This window comes from Carex rostrata, chromosome 26 (assembly GCF_964058835.1).
Source record: "Carex rostrata chromosome 26, lpCarRost1.2, whole genome shotgun sequence".
In the NCBI taxonomy this organism is placed as follows: domain Eukaryota; kingdom Viridiplantae; phylum Streptophyta; class Magnoliopsida; order Poales; family Cyperaceae; genus Carex; species Carex rostrata.
This window is the reverse complement of record NC_135943.1, coordinates 710958-732336: the sequence shown is the minus strand read 5'-3', so window position 1 is coordinate 732336 and position 21379 is coordinate 710958. Positions and strand designations below refer to the sequence as shown.

Here is a 21379-nt window from a genome sequence, read left to right as displayed (position 1 = left end):
GCCGATTAGTCATTGACGGTGATCAAGCTGTCACGGATTTTCTTAATTAATCGGTCGATTATTTCTGATCATAACCGATTATTTCCGATTATTCCCGATTAATCGTTTGGCGGTACCTTAACCATCTGATGACTGTATATCGTTATTTGCAACGCTGGTTAAAATACGGTGGTTCTCCACCAGACCAGGATATAGTTATATATACAGTTATACACTAAACTCATTTGTCTATTTCTAAAAAAAAAATAAGAACACAAAAAAATAAAGAACACAAAACAAAAGAAAACAATTTCATCAAATTTGGACTTCAACATCTCATTAATAATTCTTGTTTTGAAAACCTTTGCGCAAAATTATGAGAGAGAATCAAACTCTCGACCTTTGGGTAACCGACAGTTCTAGAACTTTTTTCTAACCAAATGTGCTACTTTGCCATTCTCAACATCTCAATAATAATTCACTATTCTCTTTCTTAAATTTCTGTGAATGCAGGTTGATACAGTGAGCTCGCTCAATTATAAGGACAGATAAGAGGTACAAACTTGCAGTTTATTTATTTTTCCTTTTTTTTTTAATGATTTTGTGACTTTACGAACCCAACACATTTAGGTACATTAATATTAAAGTTTGAAAAGTGGCTGTCGGAGCCCCAAATTGGATAAAAAATTGCTTATTTTGAAAAGAAACAAAAAATTTGGATAGAAACTTGCTGAATCTGAAAACAAACAAAAAATTCGTAGTTTTGCCGAAAAATAAATATCTCCAGTGTCCTCCATAATTACCCTTTTCTGATACACCTATACATATTCCAGGTTCAATGCTTTCTCATTAATTTGTCTTCGCGTTAATCTATTTACAGCCAATAAAAGAGAAAATGCTGCATAAAATGTTTTGCAAGAGTAACCATCTGCTCATAAATAAGCAATCCAAAGGTTGCATCAATAACTATTTAAAAAAAAATACTAAAGGGTGTTAAATTAAACACATCTATTATGTAATTCCTTTCCAGTGATATATATTAACAAAAATTTACTAAAACGAATTTCGTAACATATATATCACAATTAAGAAAAATGTGGATTCCAGTAAAATTCTCTAGAAATATAAGGGTGTTTTTTTTTTAAAGAATATTCCACCTGCTTCCAATAAAAATGTCACGATCTGAAGATGTGATACCTAATTTGGGGCTAGCCGTAGGAATTGTTGAAGGTCGCTATGTAGAAAGGAAGATTGGGCAGGACAAGCTATACTTCGCTGATCACTAGGCCCCGTCAGTTGGTTTTGCACATACTTCCTTTATACATAGCGACCTTCAACAATTCGTACAGCTAGCCCAATTAGTTGTTGCATCTTCAGATCGTGACAAAAAACAAGTCTCAAGTACAGAGAGGCGACAAACAAACTGAAAGCCACTACTACCAGACCAAAACAATACTCGGCCTTAGAATCTAACTAGACCTTCAAACTAACCTAAACTGGCACCTGCGGCCTGCCTCGCACTTAGCAGATAACAATGAAGTCATCATCTTCGTCATCCTCAGCATTGTAGTCCTCATCATACTCTTTGTCAACATCCTTATTATCATCTGCACTAGAGTCCTTGTCATTCTCCACATGGCGGTCCTCGTATCCCTCTTCCTCTTCTTCCTCGTCATCAGCTTCATTGCCGCCTCCAGTCACCTTGAAGCCACCCAAGCAACGTGTATTTAATTAGCATCATAATTCAAGTCATGAATATATTTGTGTTTTTGCATGAAAACCTACGCTACCAGATATAATTTGAGCAGGGAAATCTTGTATTATTTGCCAGAAAACCAGGAGGCTAACATTTATAAATAGATTGATAACTTCATCAATTTGACATTTGAGCCCAATATTTTTCCTGCCAGGCTGATGCCCAACAATACAACTCTTCATTAGATTTGGCATGGAATTTTCCTCGAATTCATTGAGAGATATTTTCATGATGACATTTGATAGGCTTCATTTGTCTAGGTTTTCAGCAGAAGATACAATAAAAGATTATTGAAAGGCAGGTTTAACTTTATACCTCTTCACTGTCCTCTGGACTGTCCTGTTGCATGTGCAAGCCTGCAGCATCAACTTCTACACCAATGAAATGAAAGAAACATAAATAAACAATTCGCTCGGAAAAACAAACTTTTTGAACAAAACAAATCTAATGACAGCATGAGAAGCATAAAACTATCTTTTTGGGAGTATTGAAGAGGGTTTGACCACAGACCAGCCCTAACAATTATTTTTATTTTCAAATGTCATAGGCAGAGAAGAGGTTGATTTTCCAATGTCTTACTTCTCGAGATGGATTAATTTAAACCACGACCTTAACTATCGAATTACCAAATTAGGTGTAAAATATGAAGAGTAATTAACATTGAGTGAGCAATTTAATCCTCATTAACTTACTGCACAACCAAACATAACCTACAACTTATAATATGTTACCTTTTGTAATATTATGTTCTAGGCTAAGCCAAACTATGTTTTGCTTGGGGTTGTGTTTGTAATGATTTCAGGCTCATTTGTTCAGTAAGAAATTTTTTTTTTGTCGTTTAAAATTCACTCAGCACGAATCTCAAAGTTATTTGAACTAGTTCTAACCTACTATGAACAAGCTTTTGAAACATGACAACTAAATGGTGAAATCATAATTTTGAATCATTGATGTTAAAATTTTGTAAAAGAAATGAATTTAATAAATTTCAAACGATTAACAAGACTTAGTGTTGAAAAACTAGCTTTGTTTTGGAAGTTATTATGGTTTTTCAACACTATTTAAGGCTAAACAGTAATACAGTATGACCTCATTAATTCCTGATTTTTTTTAAATTTTAAATTAAAGGAGTCCTTCACACCAGCTAACAACCATTGGTGAACAAAAATAACAAAAAAGAGAAATTCCAAATAGCCTCACCTGAAAGTGATACATAGTGTTGGAGGTTATAGGTCCTTGTCTACCAGTCAACTTGGCTACCATTCAATAGCAGTCTCCCGACTCGCCTTGATCATAATTGAAGGGAAAAGGGTTAGCAGGTGAGGGGGAATTATAGTGTTTTATGGGTCAATTGACTATTTTGTAAGTTTGTATAGGCACACTAGAAATTTTTCGTAAAAGTTTTTTTTTGAAAATCTTCGTAGAAGCTACGAAGTCGTGAGGGGGAATCGAACTCTCGACCTTTGGATACAACAACTCTAGAAATTTTCCCTAAAAAGTTATGTCACAGATTTTCTTTAAAGTTTTTGCAATTGTACTAAAGTTTTACTTGTGCTTATCATTTTGGTTTTGTAACTTGAAACAATTCAAATCTATCTAACAACAATAACTATTAAATTATAAATTACAATAAAAAATGGCACATACCAAGTAGCAATATAGTGTCACTAACTTGAAGCCCATAGACATCCTGAAACGAATTGTATGTATAGCTCCCTTAACAACAAAACTTAGAAGTAAAGAACAAAATTATCTTGTGACAAAATGCACTATTTATCAAACAGTTTGTCAGGCATAATTTTGATCATGTGACATATCAAAATGTTTCAGCAATGAAAATTTGACATACCCGAAAGATTTCATAGATGCACATTTGAACAATTTCCTACAGCAGTAGTAAGAAAAGGACAAAAACAAACTTAATCCAAAAAAATATTAGAAACAAAACTTGCTAATACATGGAAACAGACATGACATAGGTGCGTACCTCATATACATATCCGACCGTAGAAGATCACCTGGAGACATCTTCGCTTCTGGCCATTCAATTGACGCACCCATCGGGTGGATATATATAGATCCCTGGCTGCCGCTCCTCTTTAGGATAATGCTTGTGGGACTATTGTTGTGAGTAGTACTTTGTTCCGGATTTCACTAAATCTGGATTTGTTTCTGTTTGGCCCTTGTAAATAGCATGATCTCAGTAATTGAACCTAGAACAACAATTTAAAATAGAAAATAAGAGTTTTATTTATATATTTTAAAGAATTTATTCATTCAGAGTTACTTTTAGTTGGCTATTCAAGTGCATGGACATCAAGTTAGTGACCCTACTGCAGGTATTCTCCCTTTTTCTGAATATGAGTTTTGCATCCATATTACTAGAAGATATAAATATAAATATATATATATATATATATATATATATAGAGTTAGGCTGGGGTGCTATGGATAGCATAGTGGCCTCTATGCTACGGCTCAATATTCGAGTTTTCAAAATCCAAACGGTTGATCCGAACCGTTCATCTTATTCTCCATATTAATATCTGCTTGGAGACCAAATTTTATAATTTTCTGAATTTTTTTACTATTTATTAAGACACTTTGAAAACTATATATATATATATATATATATATATATATATATAATATCTGTTTAGTCATAACAGAGGTCTATCTAAGACCTACTTTACATTAAAAAAAAGGCAAAATAGCTGGAACATAAGTGAAATTAAATAATTAAAGGCCTTACCACTAAAGGGTTTTTTTTTTAATATGGTTGAAAGTTGAAACTTGAAATTGGTAAGTTTGGAGCTAGGGTACACTGCAATTTGGAAGAAAAGGAAACCATGTGTCAAAATAATTTCACAAAATTAAGGTTATCAAAAATAATTTCACAAAGATGTAATTTTCTATCATTTAGATTGTGTATCAAATTTGGTAAGTATGTAAATGTTTTTTTGGCCAGTGTATATGGTATGTGTATGGTGTCCATTGCTTATAAAAAAAGGATTTGTTGGTCAAATATATACCCCCCCCCCCCCCAAAAAAAGTGAAATAAAATAAAGATTTGGATAAATGGTAATTATAAATTTCTTCTGCATATAACAAGCAACAGAGTGAGGCCCACCTTGCCATGGATGCAGTCTATTTGCTGCAATTCAAGATGACATTTGCCCAATTGCAAGGGACTTGCCTTCTACCAGCATGACAAGCTAAAGATGTCATTTGGGAAAAAGTATATATAGAGTATAGAGTACATCTACCATTGTATGGAGCTCTGTCAAACCATAGATTAGCCGATTTTTAATGAAGATCAGAGAATACCTCTACATTTGTATGTGACAGGAGTGAAAATGCTCAGAATGCTGAACAAACTGATATTAATCTTCTCCCTGATTCTATCTGCTTATGCAATAAACAAGCATCTCCAATTGTTAGCAAATGACCAATATAAAATTGGGTTCTATATTGTAGACATGTATTTCAACTAGTTCAAAAAGCAGTGCATTAACTCGAGATTAACCAAACTTGTTATGACCTTAAAAGAAATGAAAAATAAATTCTTAGTAATTGTCTAAACTGATTTGGAACTGTCTTATAAAGAGACTTCTTTGGTTAATTTGTAGTGTTAAAATTTTAATCAATTCAAGTAAATACTCTAATAAACTTGGGGGCTTTTAAATAACCTCTATTTTCCCAACTAGAAGTATAAATCTACAACATGGTCTGGTAATGTTTTTGGCAGCACTTCATTACTGAGGCAAGTAGAATATTCAAATTCTAGAGCAATGTGATTGTGCACCAACAAGTGCTATCATAATTCCCACACTTAGGCTGAGAGCAAATAAATGAGCATCTAAGCCCCTGCAATTTCTCATAGCACAACTATGCATTTTTTCTTTAGGTGTGTTGTGCATTGACTTAACCATTGTAAGTTTGTAACAATTTATTCTCGGAAATTTCATTTCAACACAAGTATCTATATATTTCATAAGTTATCAATGATAATTGTCTTAGGGTTCTCAGGAGTCATGATTGGGTATTTTCCGTTAACTAGGTAGGTTTGATTATTTGTAATGAATTGATTTTAGTACGTACTATGTGTTAGATATGTACTAACAGGCCAGAATATTTTAGGCCTTAATTAATAGTTAATTAATTATGGATTAGGTCTTTTTGGGCTGCATCAAACATGGGCCCGAAATAATCTGACTTTCTGATATGATCTGATCATATATGATTGGATATGCATATTTGAATAGGTGCGAATTGAATGGATAAGATCTTCTGAATAGGTTTGATCAAGAGATACGATCAACAGATGTATTGTATTATTTATATATACAATACATATCTATTTTCGGTGCTGATCTCTCTTTCTCTATTTTTCGGAATAGGACTCTCTCACTCTAATCTGTTCTGTTTTCGGACAGAAAAGATACAGACAAAACCAAACCGAAAATAGGACATATTTTCGGACAAGAATAGAGAAGAGGTTTTGGATAAGAAAAGAGACTGAAAATAGATGAATGGGATTTTCGGATTTATTAGATGAAATCAAAAATCTGATCTGTCTGATTCACGCTTAGTCAGAAACCGAAAAAGAAAACAGAAAGACAAGAAGGGGACTGCAAGTTGGCGCTAGCACTTCGACTTGCAGTTGTTCGTCATCCTGTTCGTGTGGATACTGATAGAGGTGTGACTGCTAGACTGTTACGTGAATCTGACACGAAACGAAAGGAGAAGAAGGAAAGGAAAAGAAGGCTACCGCTAGACTAGATTTGAAGTTTCCGCTGCGCGTCTAGTGGTAAACTCTGTTTTAATCCTAGAATTAGTTTTATACTTGGATTCTGGTTTTCGGGTAGTGAACAAATCTTGAACTGTTTCGAATTGTTGCACTATAACCTACCCGAAATCCCAACAATGGTATCAGAGCCACTTGTGTAGAATTAATTCTGGATTTCTGATTGTTAATTAGATTAACGTATCAATTTAATCGATTGGATTGATTAAAATTATACGAATTAATTTGGCGATTTATGTGTGGGTTAAGGAATAATTAAATAATCATAACAATTAGATTGTTCTGACAGAATTGAATCAGTTGGATTGATTCGAATTTTAGGTTAATTAAAATTAATCTGAAAGTTCTGTTTTATGAAAACCGAATCAGTTAGACTGATTCTGATATATGATTATTTTATAAATCTGAAGAGAAATTGTTCAAGTAATATATACTGTATTACAGGGGTAAGGAAACCCCCTCGTATTGTTTTATACATGAGCCCATATTTAGAATTAGATTCTATATCTAACTTTGTTTTGCAGTTATGGAATATGTGAATAGTATGATCCCGTTGCCTTGTGTGAATGATGTGTGTAAATGCGGCCTGAGGTGCCCCATGAATTAATTTATTATATAATTAAAAGTGACTTGCATGTCACTTATTATGTATCATTTATACGGTCTGCAAACCGTTAAAATTAGGACATGTATGTATTTTCTTTATTGCCATTAGAGTAGTTATTTTGGTTAGAATAAAGAAGATTACATGAAGGATGGATGGTGGCTATTGTCAAGTGGAGTCTTACAATGGAGATTGTCATGCCATGGATCATACTATTCCACTTATGAATTGGGCTCATGTTATTTTTTAATTGTTTATTATATGGCATGTTTTCAAAATAAATAACAAATTCCTTTAAAGAAAAATTAAGTTTCATGTCTTTCCAAAATCTCTAACCTATCAAGGTTTCGATCGCTAATTGATGGGCTTGCCAAAGCAAGGTATCATTAGTTATCTTAATGAGGTAGGATATAAGTGTTGGATACTTATATATGGAGAATTGGTTTCACTTAACTAGGCTATCAAAACGTTTTTTGGCCTTGAGGCATAGGTTTGAGGAGCCGGGACATGAAATGTCACCTCAAACAACCAAGAGTTATATTAGATGTAATTAGCATGGGTGTGCTTACCTAAATAACTAAATTCAATCAGTGATGCCAAAGTTCACTTGAATTTGGTGAAATATGGATCTTGGTCCACTATGTGGTTTTATATGGGACATTGATTTTAAAACACATAGTGGAAGTTTTTGTTAAAATTTTTCATAAGTCTAAATCTATGCATATTTTATTTTGTTGTAGATAATGGCAAATTTTATGATGATGCAATCTGTCCTTGAAAAGGTTAAATTAGAATCAGATGGATCTAATTTTGTGGATTGGCTCCACATATTGATTATGGTTCTAGAAAAGGATAATAAGGATTATATTGTCAAAACTCTCCCTAAAGTTCCTAATGGAACAAATAAAGATGAGGTCTCAAAGTATTTGGAATACATACAAGATGATCTCAAAGTGAGTAATCTCATACTTACAACAATCAATACCGAATTGCAAAATCAATTAAAAGGTGGGTCTGCCTATGGTATTGTGAATGAGCTCAAGAAAATATTTCAAGAGCAAGTTCGTGTTGGGAAGTGTATTGTGACCAAGGATCTTATGAACTGCAGAGTGAGCGAGAATGACTCTTTAAGCGATCATTTAGACAAGATGTTCAGTTGTTTGGAACAACTGGAAAATCTGGATTCTCCTGTCGACGAAGAGTTGGCAAAGAGCATAATGATCAGTTCTTTTCCTCCTTGCTACAATAGATATGTAGCAAATCTCATGAAGATGGAGCTAAGTCTAACAGATCTTTATGAGTTGCTCAAAGATGCAGAGTTTGACATGAAACATCCAGAGTTTGACATGAAATTTCCAACTGAGGAAGAAAAAGAGAATGATAAGAAAGCAGAAAGAAAGAGAAGGGCAAAGAAATGGGTTAAAAATATTTAACTTTCTATATTTAAGAAACATATCTCTGTAACTGTTTTAAAGTTTGTTTTATAATGTTTGTTTATTAGTCAGAGATAATGTGTTCTATTGATCATCCAATGGTTGAATGATCTTTATATTAGAAAGTGCCCATGAGCAAATTATATCAAGATAAATCATTAGAGTTGGACTCTGAAATAGGCATAATAACTTTGGTCATATTAATATGAAATGCATTAAAATTGCTTAAGCAATAATATTTTGGTCAATTTGATTTAGAATCAATTGATACATGCAAATCTTATTGGCAAAGTTATCCGAAGTGATGAAAAGGATGAAGGGCTTATTATATATACAAAATAGTGTATATATTTAATTAAGCAATAAATGTCATAAAATGACTTTACTACTTCATAATTTACTAATAAGTTTAGTAAAATATGGTTATGTGTATTCAATACAGCATAAGCATAAATTCTTTGAAAAGGCTCAAAGAATTTGAGAATGAAGTTAAAAATCAATGATTTGGAATTTTGAGATCTTGATATCTAGCCGAAGCAATAAATACTTGAAAGAGTGTGTAATTGTGATACAATACAATTCATTTCTTCTAGAAGAAGAATTTAACTATGAAAGACATAGTTCAATCAAGTATAGGCTAAGCTGACTTCTATATATCCTTGCAGGATATACTTTCAACTGTAGTTTTTCTTTAAAACAATTCAATCAAAGGAATTAGAATTGATACCATATGGGATATGGAATGGGAAATTTTCTAATATATTTATCTAACATTTATGGATGTAAAGCTTATATATTAAGTAATTAATATCTGATAAGTTTACACCACAAATAGATATATATTTCTTAGTTGGATATAATAAATGAACCAAGGATCTTTTCTATTAGAATAGGGCTGAGAACAAAGTACTTGTTGCTCAAAATAATATCTTTATGGAGAAAAGTTAGTCTTCAAAGGAGTTAGTAGGAGTAAAGTGTATATCGAAGAAATTCGAGATACACAGGAGAATACTCTTATAACTAAAAGGGAACCAGTTATTATGGAACCTGTACCAAAAGATATTAAAGCTACGGAATTCGAATGAGTAACATTGTATACCTTAGAGGTATTTGTTTATCATAATGATATATTATTGTTGGACAATAATAAATCTATATATGACATTTCGTGAAGCGATGGTGAGCCCTAAAATCTAGTAAATGGCTTGAAGCCATGAAATGCTAAATGAAATCTATGAAAAGACAATCAAGTTTGAAACTTGGTTAATTTATCTAATGGTGTAAAACTATTGAGAGTAAATAAGTCTTTAAACTAACATGAATGAGAATTTTTCACAAAGCACGTTTGATGGCAAAAGATTTCAAATTAATTCATGGTATAAACTATGATGAAATTTTTGCCAAATTCAAAGGCTTGAGTAAATTTGTATAATCCTAATAATTTGCCATATGTTATGAATATGAAATTTGGCAAATAAATGACAAAAATCACTTTTCTCGAAGGTTTTTGTCAAGTAAAGCTAGGAAAGTATACAAACTTTGAAAAATATATTTATGGATTAAAGCAAGCATTTCATAATTGGAAAATTTGTTTTGATGAAGTGATCAAATAGTTTGATTTCATCAAAAACGAAAAAGAACCTTGAATTTATAAGAAAAACTAGTGGGAGCACACTTATTTTTCTGATTTAGTATATAGATAATATACTTATGATATAGAATGATATTTCTATATTTATAATGCTTATTATTCATATATATATTGGGAGAATCAATATATATATATATATATATATATATTCTTGGAGAATTAAATCATATATAACGAAGATATAAATAATATATTGGGATTAAGATTTATGGAAAATAGATCAATAAGGCCAATTGGATTGAGCCAAAAGTACATATTTTATACAATATGTTGAAAATATTCAATTGTACAAGATTCAAAGAAATGTTTCTTGCATAAGTTACATAACTTGAGATCTTGCAAGAATAAGTATATTTTAACACTTGATGAGCAAGATTACATGAGTAAAATTTCATTTGATTCGGCAATTGAATTTATCATGAAAGTTATGTATTATACTAATCCCAATATTATATGCTTTAAATGTAATAAGTATATAATTAAATCCAGATGAGGGTCACTGGATTGTTGTCAAATATATCATTAATATTTAAATTAGAATAATGATATGTTTAAGCAAGCCAAGATACATATTTTGCCTAAATAAGGAAACTGTTAATTGGAATAGTTCCAATAAAGATACAGTTGTTCTTTCTACAACAGAAATCAAGTATACTGTTACTTTAGAAGTGACAAAATATAGTTTTTTGGATGAAAGTTCAATTTTGAACTTTGTGTGATTAATTGAATTGAAAGTTCAGTGGATCTCCATTATGATAATAATAGGAGTTATCGCACATGCTATAGAGTCAAAGTCACACTAACAATTCAAAAACATACTTTGATGTTTTTATCTTATTCCAGTGATTGTGAATAGAGGTGACATGAAAAATATGTAATAAAGAGACAGATACAAATATATATAAGAAATAAATATATATTAGATCTATTGTCTAAACTTCTTTATAAATTCAAGCATGAATTGCATACTAGAGCTATGTGTATTAGATACATAAGTAATCAGCTCTAATAGAAGTTGATAATTTAGATATATATTTATATGTTTATATAAATTATGTTCCAAGAATAATTATTGTTTATTATAAATCATCAATTCGATGAATTGGATCGTAAAACTTTATAATGGCATGCAATATTATTCTAAATAGTCCCTAGTCTTCATTGTTAGAAGGGACACTGACAATTTATGGACTAGTATGTGGATTGATTGTGTATGATCATGTTTTACGGATCATTAATATGGGATATTCAATGCAATCACATAGATACATGTTTGATAAACATGGGATTGGACAGACCCGCTATAAAATACTGTATGGATTATTATGTGTTATCAGTTATTTTATACAATATTTTGTTGAATCCTTTGACCTGAGATTAGTCAATTGCTAACGGGTTACCCGTGACCCGTTCCGGGTTACCCGTTACGGGTAACGGGTAGGACGGGTAAAGGGGTAGGTCGGGTACGGGTAAAACCCGTAACGGGTAGACGGGTAATTGGGCCAAAACCTATATCCAGTCCGTTTATTACCCGTACTCATTGCGGGTTGACGGGTACGGGTACCGCGGGTACGGGTCCGGTCCGCCCGTTTTTTTTTTTTTTTTTTTTTCCTGTTTTTTCCCTTTTTTTCTGTTTTTTTCAAAAAAATTCAAATTTTTTTGAAGTGAAACGGGTCGGGTACGGGTACGGGTATGCGGGCAGATAGGTACGGGTTACGGGTACGGGTATGCGGGTAGATGGGTACGGGTAGGCGGGTACGGGTTGGCGGGTAGACGGGTACGGGTACAACGGGTTATTTTTTAAATCATGTTATCCGGTCCGTTTATTACCCGTACCCGTCTACCCGTCTACCCGTTTGTACCCGGGCAACGGGTACGGGTACCACGGGTAACGGGTACGGGCCGGGCAAAACGGGTTCTACCCGTTCCGGGTTTAGCAAATGCCTACCTGAGATCATCATTGATTTCTTCAATGAGGATTGTATATTTTGATGCTATCAAACGTTAGCCCTAACCAGGTATCTATAAAGGTAGTAATTGGGTATATTATGAATCATGTGAAGAAATGTGAGTGATCAAGATGAAATTTATCCCTCTCATGTATTGAGAGTATGATGTCTCTGGGCCCCTCTAGAAAGGTAGATTGAGAAATGCATGGCCGTGCTATATGATTGATAGTCAATCATATGAAAAATCAATCTAACTTTGGAATGAGAAATCAAAGATTGTACTACACAAAATTGACACATATCCTACTTTGAGTACAATCATGATATCAAGTGATAAAGGGATTAACATAAGTAATTGTAAGGTTATTGTCGGATATTGACATTCATACAATTTGGGTAGTCATAATGTCCTGCTAGGGGCCGCTTATGATTTGTATGCTGGAAAGGATTTTCAGCTCACTGCCAACATTGCATGAACCTATTGGGTCACACACAAGAACAAGGTTGAGAACAAAATTAAATCCATAAAATATTAATTTTGGCAAGTGTATTAGATACATAAAATATTTGGCATTAGTACAAGTGGGAGACTGTTAGATATGTACTAACAGGCCAGAATATTTTAGGCCTTAATTAATAGTTAATTAATTATGGATTAGGTCTTTTTGGGCTGCATCAAACATGGGCCCGAAATAATCTGACTTTCTGATATGATCTGATCATATATGATTGGATATGCATATTTGAATAGGTGCGAATTGAATGGATAAGATCTTCTGAATAGGTTTGATCAAGAGATACGATCAACAGATGTATTGTATTATTTATATATACAATACATATCTATTTTCGGTGCTGATCTCTCTTTCTCTATTTTTCGGAATATGACTCTCTCACTCTAATCTGTTCTGTTTTCGGACAGAAAAGATACAGACAAAACCAAACCGAAAATAGGACATATTTTCGGACAAGAATAGAGAAGAGGTTTTGGATAAGAAAAGAGACTGAAAATAGATGAATGGGATTTTCGGATTTATTAGATGAAATCAAAAATCTGATCTGTCTGATTCGCGCTTAGTCAGAAACCGAAAAAGAAAACAGAAAGACAAGAAGGGGACTGCAAGTTGGCGCTAGCACTTCGACTTGCAGTTGTTCGTCATCCTGTTCGTGTGGATACTGATAGAGGTGTGACTGCTAGACTGTTACGTGAATCTGACACGAAACGAAAGGAGAAGAAGGAAAGGAAAAGAAGGCTACCGCTAGACTAGATTTGAAGTTTCCGCTGCGCGTCTAGTGGTAAACTCTGTTTTAATCCTAGAATTAGTTTTATACTTGGATTCTGGTTTTCGGGCAGTGAACAAATCTTGAACTGTTTCAAATTGTTGCACTATAACTTACCCGAAATCCCAACACTAGGAGCACAGACTACTTGAGGCAAGAAGCATTTGATCAATCATTTTAATTTTTAAGAGCAGATCATCAAGAAGTTAAGGGGATAAGAACGGAAGTACCACTTAACACCAGAGTGCAAAAGGCAGTCTTAGGCATAGCATCGAACACCTTATATACGCATTACATATGTGCATATAGAATTAAGTTTCCCAAGCAGCCACTAGTGGAAAAAATAGCATCAGGATCGGTTATATACCCATATTAGTAACGGAATACAACCGTTCCTGACCAGGGCGATACAGATACAAAGCTTAATCTGGATCGGTTATTCAACCGATCCTAAAAGTTAGTATCTGGATCGGTTGTTGTAAAAAACCGATCCAGATAGTGATTTTTAGGATCGGTTCTACAGGAGAACCGATCCAGATAATTGATTAACTGGATCGGTTCTTAGTTTAGAACCGTTCCAGATAATCAATTATCTGAATTGGTTCTCCTTTAGAACCGATCTTGATATATATTTTTGATTAATTTTTTTTTAAATTCAGAAAACAACTATCAGGATCGGTTCTTACATAAGAACCGATCCTGATAGTTATTTTCTGAATTTTTTTTTAAAAATGCTATCTGGGTCGGTTTCTTAGCTAAGAACCGTTCCTGATTCTTTATTGAATTTTAAAAAAATATTTTTTATTAAATGGCCAGCTTCCATATTTATTTAGCTGGCCAACATGCTAATTTATCACGATCCTAAATTATCAATAAATAAAACACATCCTAAATTATTTATCAATAAAACACATCCTAAATTAATTATATATCATACACATCCTAAATTATTACACAAAATTCATGTTAATGCAAATTCGGATAAAACACCCCTAAATTGTTGTACTTCTTCTCGGCTTTATCTCTTTCAGCAAAATTTGGACCCACATTTGGCGAAAGTCGGCCAAGCGTTGTACTGTATATTTAGCGGGAATATCCTGCAATTTTAGAATTTAGAAGAGCATATACAATTAAATTGTGTATTTTATTATATTTGAAGCAACCATGATTATTTTTGAAAAATTTATAAATGCATATATACCTTTAATTGCGGAAAAACATCGAGGAATTCCTTTATTATGTCTTGCATGAGCAACATGGTATAATATGCACATTCCCAGCCGGCTGGTTGTTGTGGGCACTATATAACAAGTTTCAAAAAAATAAAATATTTGTATTACGAGCATATATACAAATGGATTACATGTATATTCACAAATGTGTGCATCTAGGTCATTATAATCATATCGCAATAGAAACTATTACCTTGCAATCGTTACGAACCATTAAAGAAGTACCCATTGATCTCATGAAGACGCTGTTGAAATATGAAGACATTGAACAATCAGTACTTACGAGACATATTTTCGGAGAATATACCCGCATTACACAAGAAATCTATTAATCTAACAATTATTTCGGTTTGTAAACTAATTAAATAATTAACTAAAACCGCTATTTAAGCATACACAAATATCACATTTATTTAAGCATGAACACGCTCACATTTATTTAAGCATACACACATTCACAAATATTTAAGCATATACCTGAATTAAATTTACAAACCCTAAACCCTAAACCAGCATATACATTCACAATTATACACTTTAGTCAAAATAACCCGAATTAATCTAACAATTCCTTAAGCATACAACATACGTTCACAATTCTTTCGGTTTGGTAACTAAATAATTAACTAAAACAATTATTTATCCAATTAATCTAATAATTACCCGAGTTGAGACGGAGAGGGAGGCGGAGGAGTAGAGCCAACGGAGGTCACGGCTAAGGAGAAGAGCCAACAGAGGAGAAGAGCCGACGGAGGAGAAGAGCCAACGGATCGCGCGAGGAGAAGAGCCAACAGAGGTCACGGCTAAGGAAGGAGGAGGAGACGGCTAAGGAAGGAGGAGGAGATGGCTAAGGAAGAAGGAGGGTTTTAGGAGGAGAGTAAATGAGATTTGAATTTCGGATGGACGAAATATGTACCCAGGACTATCAGGAACGGTTGGTAAGTTAAGAACCGTTCCTGATAACTATCAGGAACAGTTCCTAGTTATCAGGAACAGTTCCTAAGCTAGGAACCGTTCCTGATAATTATCAGGAACGGTTCTTAACTTACCAACCGTTCCTGATAGTTATATGCATGATTTATTTATTTGAAATATTTTATAATATCAGGAACGGTTCTTAAGTGAGGAACCGTTCTTGATAGTTATTAGGAACGGTTCTTAACTTACCAACCGTTCTTGATATTATTTTATATTTGTGTTGGTTTATTATATTTTTTATGTGTATGTTATTTTATATTTGTGTGTTTTATTTTTTAAAAATTACTTTAGTATAATACTTAATTTGAAAATTACTTTAGTACATAATCTATTTTAAAAACCTTAATACCTTGAAAATTACTTATAACATGGAATAAAATAAGCTACATAAAAATTAAAAATAAGCTAATAAATTACATATAACATGAAAAAATAAGCTACAAGAAGTGTTTTCAGAATAACTTGCATGCTTCCCATCGTCCGGTGTTTCAATGCATCCTGAAGAAAAAAATCAATAAATTTCTTAAGTCAGCAATATTAAAGAAAATTATATCACATTTTTATATTTTTTGACATACCAATATTAAATGTATGACATACCAATATTATGACTTGCCAATGGGACCTTCTTCAACCCATTCTCCTTCGTTGTGATCGAACAGATACATGTACCGCAAGAAAACAGGTCCACACATCTTAATTTCTCTAATTAGGTGAACGATTAAATGAACCATGATGTCAAAAAAAGACGGCGGAAAATACATTTCAAGATGACAAATAGTGACAACAACCTCTTTCTGCAGAGCATCTAGCGTATCAGGATCATTTACTTTGCAACAGATGGCGTTAAAGAAAAAACAAAGCTTAGTGATGGTCTGCCTAACACACTTTGGCAATATGCCCCGAATTGCAACAGGAAGAAGCTGTGTCATTAAAACATGACAGTCGTGAGACTTCATTCCTGTCAATTTTAAATCATCCAGTGAAACTAGGTTCTTAAAATTCGAAGAATATCCAAATGGAACTTTGACACCATGAAGGCATTCCAATAAGCTTTTTTTCTCTGCTTTTGATAGCGTATGCATTGCGGGTTTTAGATATGTACAAGTTTTTCCTTTTTCTCTTTCCTTCTCTGCTGGTTGTAGATCTGGCCTTATGTTCAAGAATTGCATGTCTTTCCGAGCATTAATACCGTCCTTAGTTTTACCCGGAATATTCAATAATGTTCCAACTATGCTATCACACACATTTTTAACCACATGCATCACATCGAGACAGTGTCGAACCTCTAAGTGCTCCCAGTATAGTAAATCCCATAATATTGACCTCTTCTTCCAACATATTTTCGGAGCCCCTTTCTTTCTCACCACTTTCTTTTTAAATTTACCCAATTGAACTTTCAAATCTCTCACTCGCGAATAAACTTGTTTACCGGTCAATGGAACATTTGCTCTGATATTCTCGGTCTTTCCATTGAATTCTTTCTTTCTCTTTCGGTGTGCGTGGTGGCAGGAAGAAATCTACGATGACCCATGTACACGTTTTTAGAGGAATTAGGTAGCCACACATCGACTGTATCATCCAGGCAAACAGGGCACGCTTTCTCTCCTTTGACACTGTAACCCGACAAATTTCCATAAGCCGGAAAATCATTAATGGTGCAGAAAATCATGGCCCGTAAAGTGAATTTCTCCTTGTTTTATGCATCAAATATCTGCACTCTGGTTTGCCATAATTCTTTTAAATCCTCGATCAATGGCGCTAGGTACACATCTATGTCGTTCCCGGGCTGTTTGGGTCCTGATATGAGCAAGGTCAACATGATGTATTTGCGTTTCATACATAACCAAGGAGGAAGATTATAAATGCACAATAGAACCGGCCAACTGCTATGCTTGCTGCTCATGCTACTGTGCGGATTAATTCCATCTGCACTCAGCCCAAGCTTTAGATTTCTAGGATCACGTCCGAATTTGAGAAACTCTCTGTCAATATTCCTCCACTGAGGAGAATCAGCGGGGTGCCGTAATTTTCTGTCTTTTTTCCGATTATCGGCATGCCAACGCACTAATTTCGCATCTTTAGCATTTGAGAACAAACATTTGAATCTCGGTTTCACGGGGAGGTACCACAATGCTTTTGCAGGAGGTCCTTTATTCGATTTACAATCATCACTTTTATCACTGGCTCTCTGCTTTGGTTTGTAACGTGATGCACCACATTTTGGACACTCGTGAAGGTCTCCATACTCATTTCGATATAATATACAATCATTTGGGCACGCGTGTATTCTTTGAACTTCCAAATCCACTGGGCACAATATTTTCTTCGCTTCGTAAACATTGGGTGGTATCTCGTTTCCTTCCGGAAGCATTTCTTTTAAAGTTTTTAATAGCTCAGTAAAACTTCTATCACTCCAACCGTTAGATGCTTTAAGGTTATACAATTTTAATAAACCTTTCAATTTTGAAAATTTAGAACAACCAGGATACAATTCCTTATTAGAATCTTCGTACAAATTCTCAAACAAACAATACTGCTTATCATTATCAAAATCATCTTCTATATCACGTAACATTTGATCAAAATTATCACATTTATCTACCACTATATCATCATTTTCTTCGGTATGATACTCCTGTTGCTCAGTACGAGTACCTACATCGGTTTCCAATCCCCGTAAACATTTCGGTTAAAAAATTCATTTATCTGTAAACATTTCGAACAGTCCTTTCTAAACTTCCCGCAAATGCCCATGCTATTTTTCTTTTCCTCGATTTTGCCTCGATTATTACTGTCCATCCTTCTCGTCTACATTTTATTTAAAAAATAATAATTAAAAAAATGCAACATAATAAAATAAAGTTCATACAAACCTCAAAATAAAAATTATTCACAAAATAAAGTTCCCAACACATTGAAACAGACCGCATGTTAAGTTCTACGACTCTGAAGAAAACACAATCCCATTAATCATCCAGATCCCCATGATGATGTGCTCCTTCTAGCTGGTTGCACTGCTTCTTCCTGACGGTGTGCTGTACCAGATGGTCCTGTGCCACTTGTGCTCCTTCTAGCTGGTTGCACTGCTTCTTCCTAACGATGTGTTGTACCAGATGGTCCTGCATCAGATGTGCTCCTTCTTCCAGCTTGAGATGTGCTTCTTCTTCATTGGGTAGTACTTGAAGCCCCTTGCATCCCAACTGCCTCTCCTCCTGCCAGTCTTTCTCTCATTGCCTCCCTAAACATCATATTTGCACTTTCACGGTCAGTTGTACGACTTCTGGCTGTGCTTCACCGCGACCCTTGCGATCCACTTGCCTCTACCATAACTCGCTCATTTTCGGCTGCATTTGCTGCGTTATGAGAATCTGTATCCCAAATATATTACTTATTAAGCTGTTCAATATTGGAATGAAATATAATCAGGGTTGAATGTTACATACCTCGACTCTGCCTGTCAGTAGTGGAATGGCGAGGACGATGGCCCTGTCGCCTACCTTGCATTTCATCCATGGTCATTACTTTACGGATGTGTTTTCTCATGCCACGCCGTATCCAATCTTTATTTGGCTCAATTTTAGGGGTAGTGGTCGTAGGCCAATCTTCAGGATTGCCATAAGGAACAAACAGGGCATTCCAAGTACTCAGAAGGTAGTCCACCCTATACCAGTGGTCAACAAATATGTCAGGTGACCAATTATTATGGTGACAAACCGCTAACACATGAGCACACAGAATTCCAGTTAATTGGATACCTCTGCATGTACATTCCACTACTCTATTGGGTCCGAATGTCACGATATATTGGAACCTTCTATGAAGCATGGACATAGTTTCATCCTGCGTTTGGACTACTGGAACATATTCATTTGGGTCCGTGACTTCGTACTACCTTCGTCGTGCGAGTATGGGATGACATTCATTTTTGTAGCTTTCTTCCACCGTTTGGCAAGCTTAACATGTACCTGTTTGGAGAAAGGCTTATCTGCATTGCTTTGCTCCAACACTGCCTATCCGCCGCTGAACAAACCACCTATTGCACTTGTAGAATATCTCCTCCATAAGTGCAGCCACGGGCAACATTCGGCTATCCTTGAAGACAGCGTTCTGGGACTCGGAGCCATTTGTTGTCATGATACCAAATCGGTATCCTCCATCGCAGGTATGGAAAATTTTATCAAAATTTGATTACTCCATGACATCATTAGGACGTACTTTGCCCACTCGCCTCAAAAAAGCATTACACCTCGAATTTTGCTGCAACAGAACAAAGTAAATTTAGACAAAATGCATCTAAAAGAAACGAAAATGGTATAAATTAGACAATATTAGACATACCATGGCGAAATCTTTGAACATCTCTTTCAGCCTTCTTGGCTTCTTCTTCCTGGCTCCTTATTTTAACCTAGTTCTGTACCATGCGTCCTTCCCACATGCCTGAACCAGGTTATCAGCAACGTGTTGGATACAATACCTGTGCACAAAATTATTACTATCCCATCCGTAGTCAAGTTTCAATGCAGCTTTGATCCCCTTGTGTTGGTCTGATATAACACATACGAATCTATTAACACCAATCACATTAATCATAAGCCAATGTAAGAAAAAACCCTAATTATCTTCATTCTCCTTATGCACAATTGCAAATGCTAGAGGCAACAATTAGTTCTCGGCATCATAGTCGCAAGCCATCAAAAACCTTCCCTCATACCACCCAGAAAGGAAGGTTGCATCTATACTGATCACCGGTCTCAAGTAATCAAATGCGGTGATGCATGGTCCGTAAGCCCATGCCACGGCCCTGAATTCCTAAACACCTTGCTTGACCAGTCATGTATTTTTATCGATACTCAGACTGGTTAGAAATTGGTGCCTCGAGCCGGAATTCTTGTCACATATCCCAATAAGCAATAGTTTCATAAAATTGTACTACTCCTCCCAACTCTCAAATTGACAGGCTATTGCAATCTCACGACCTCTCCAAAGTTTGTTATACTTTGGGGCTATACTTCCAAACCTAACCCTCACACAGTGTGCCACACTCTAGATGCACATAGTGGGGTCTTCCTTAATGTCAGGCTAGATGATATCTGTGATGATTGATGTCGTGAGTTGTGCATGATCGGTCCTAGTGTACTCAGACATGCATGTGTGAGGCGTGTCTTGCTCAGGTATCTTCTATGTATCTCCTTGATTTGTTGCTTTTGCCTTCAGTTTAAAATGACAACCCGGAGTGCTGCATCTAATTTCCAGTCGAGATGTGTCACTTCTCTTCGTATATATCTCCTGGTTCTTGTCAACATGGTACTATCTGATCTTTTTCGTCAGTTGCTTTTTGTTTGCGAAGTATTGGCCTTCTGCGAGCTCACTCTTGTATTCAATCCGATAACCATAGTAAGAAACATCTGCTTCTCGGAAAGCAGATGTATCATTGAAGTTTACGAACAGGTGAGTCTCAGAACGGCCACTTAACGGCATATTTCTATTTTGCCTCACAGTGGGTTGTGTGTATACTACGCCATCAGAATCATCTTCTTTATCATCCCAGTCTCATTCCTCTCATTCATCCCCAGTTTGTAGATTCTCATCCGGTACCTCGTTCATGAATTCAAATTTTGACTCCATTAGATTTTCCTGTACTCATGGCGATCTAGGGTGAGGATTTGGTTCAGGCCCAGGTAAGGATGAAGAACCTCTGGATATAGG

General features: G+C 34.8%; 1 protein-coding gene across 1 annotated transcript; it reads left to right on the top strand.

Annotated features, from left to right (window-relative positions):
* Positions 1–7889: 7889 nt before the first annotated feature.
* On the top strand, positions 7890–8579 carry LOC144544045 (uncharacterized). Its single transcript, XM_078292464.1, has one exon. It carries the CDS (start codon positions 7890–7892, stop codon positions 8577–8579), a length of 690 nt encoding a protein of 229 aa, XP_078148590.1.
* The last annotated feature ends 12800 nt before the right edge of the window (positions 8580–21379 follow it).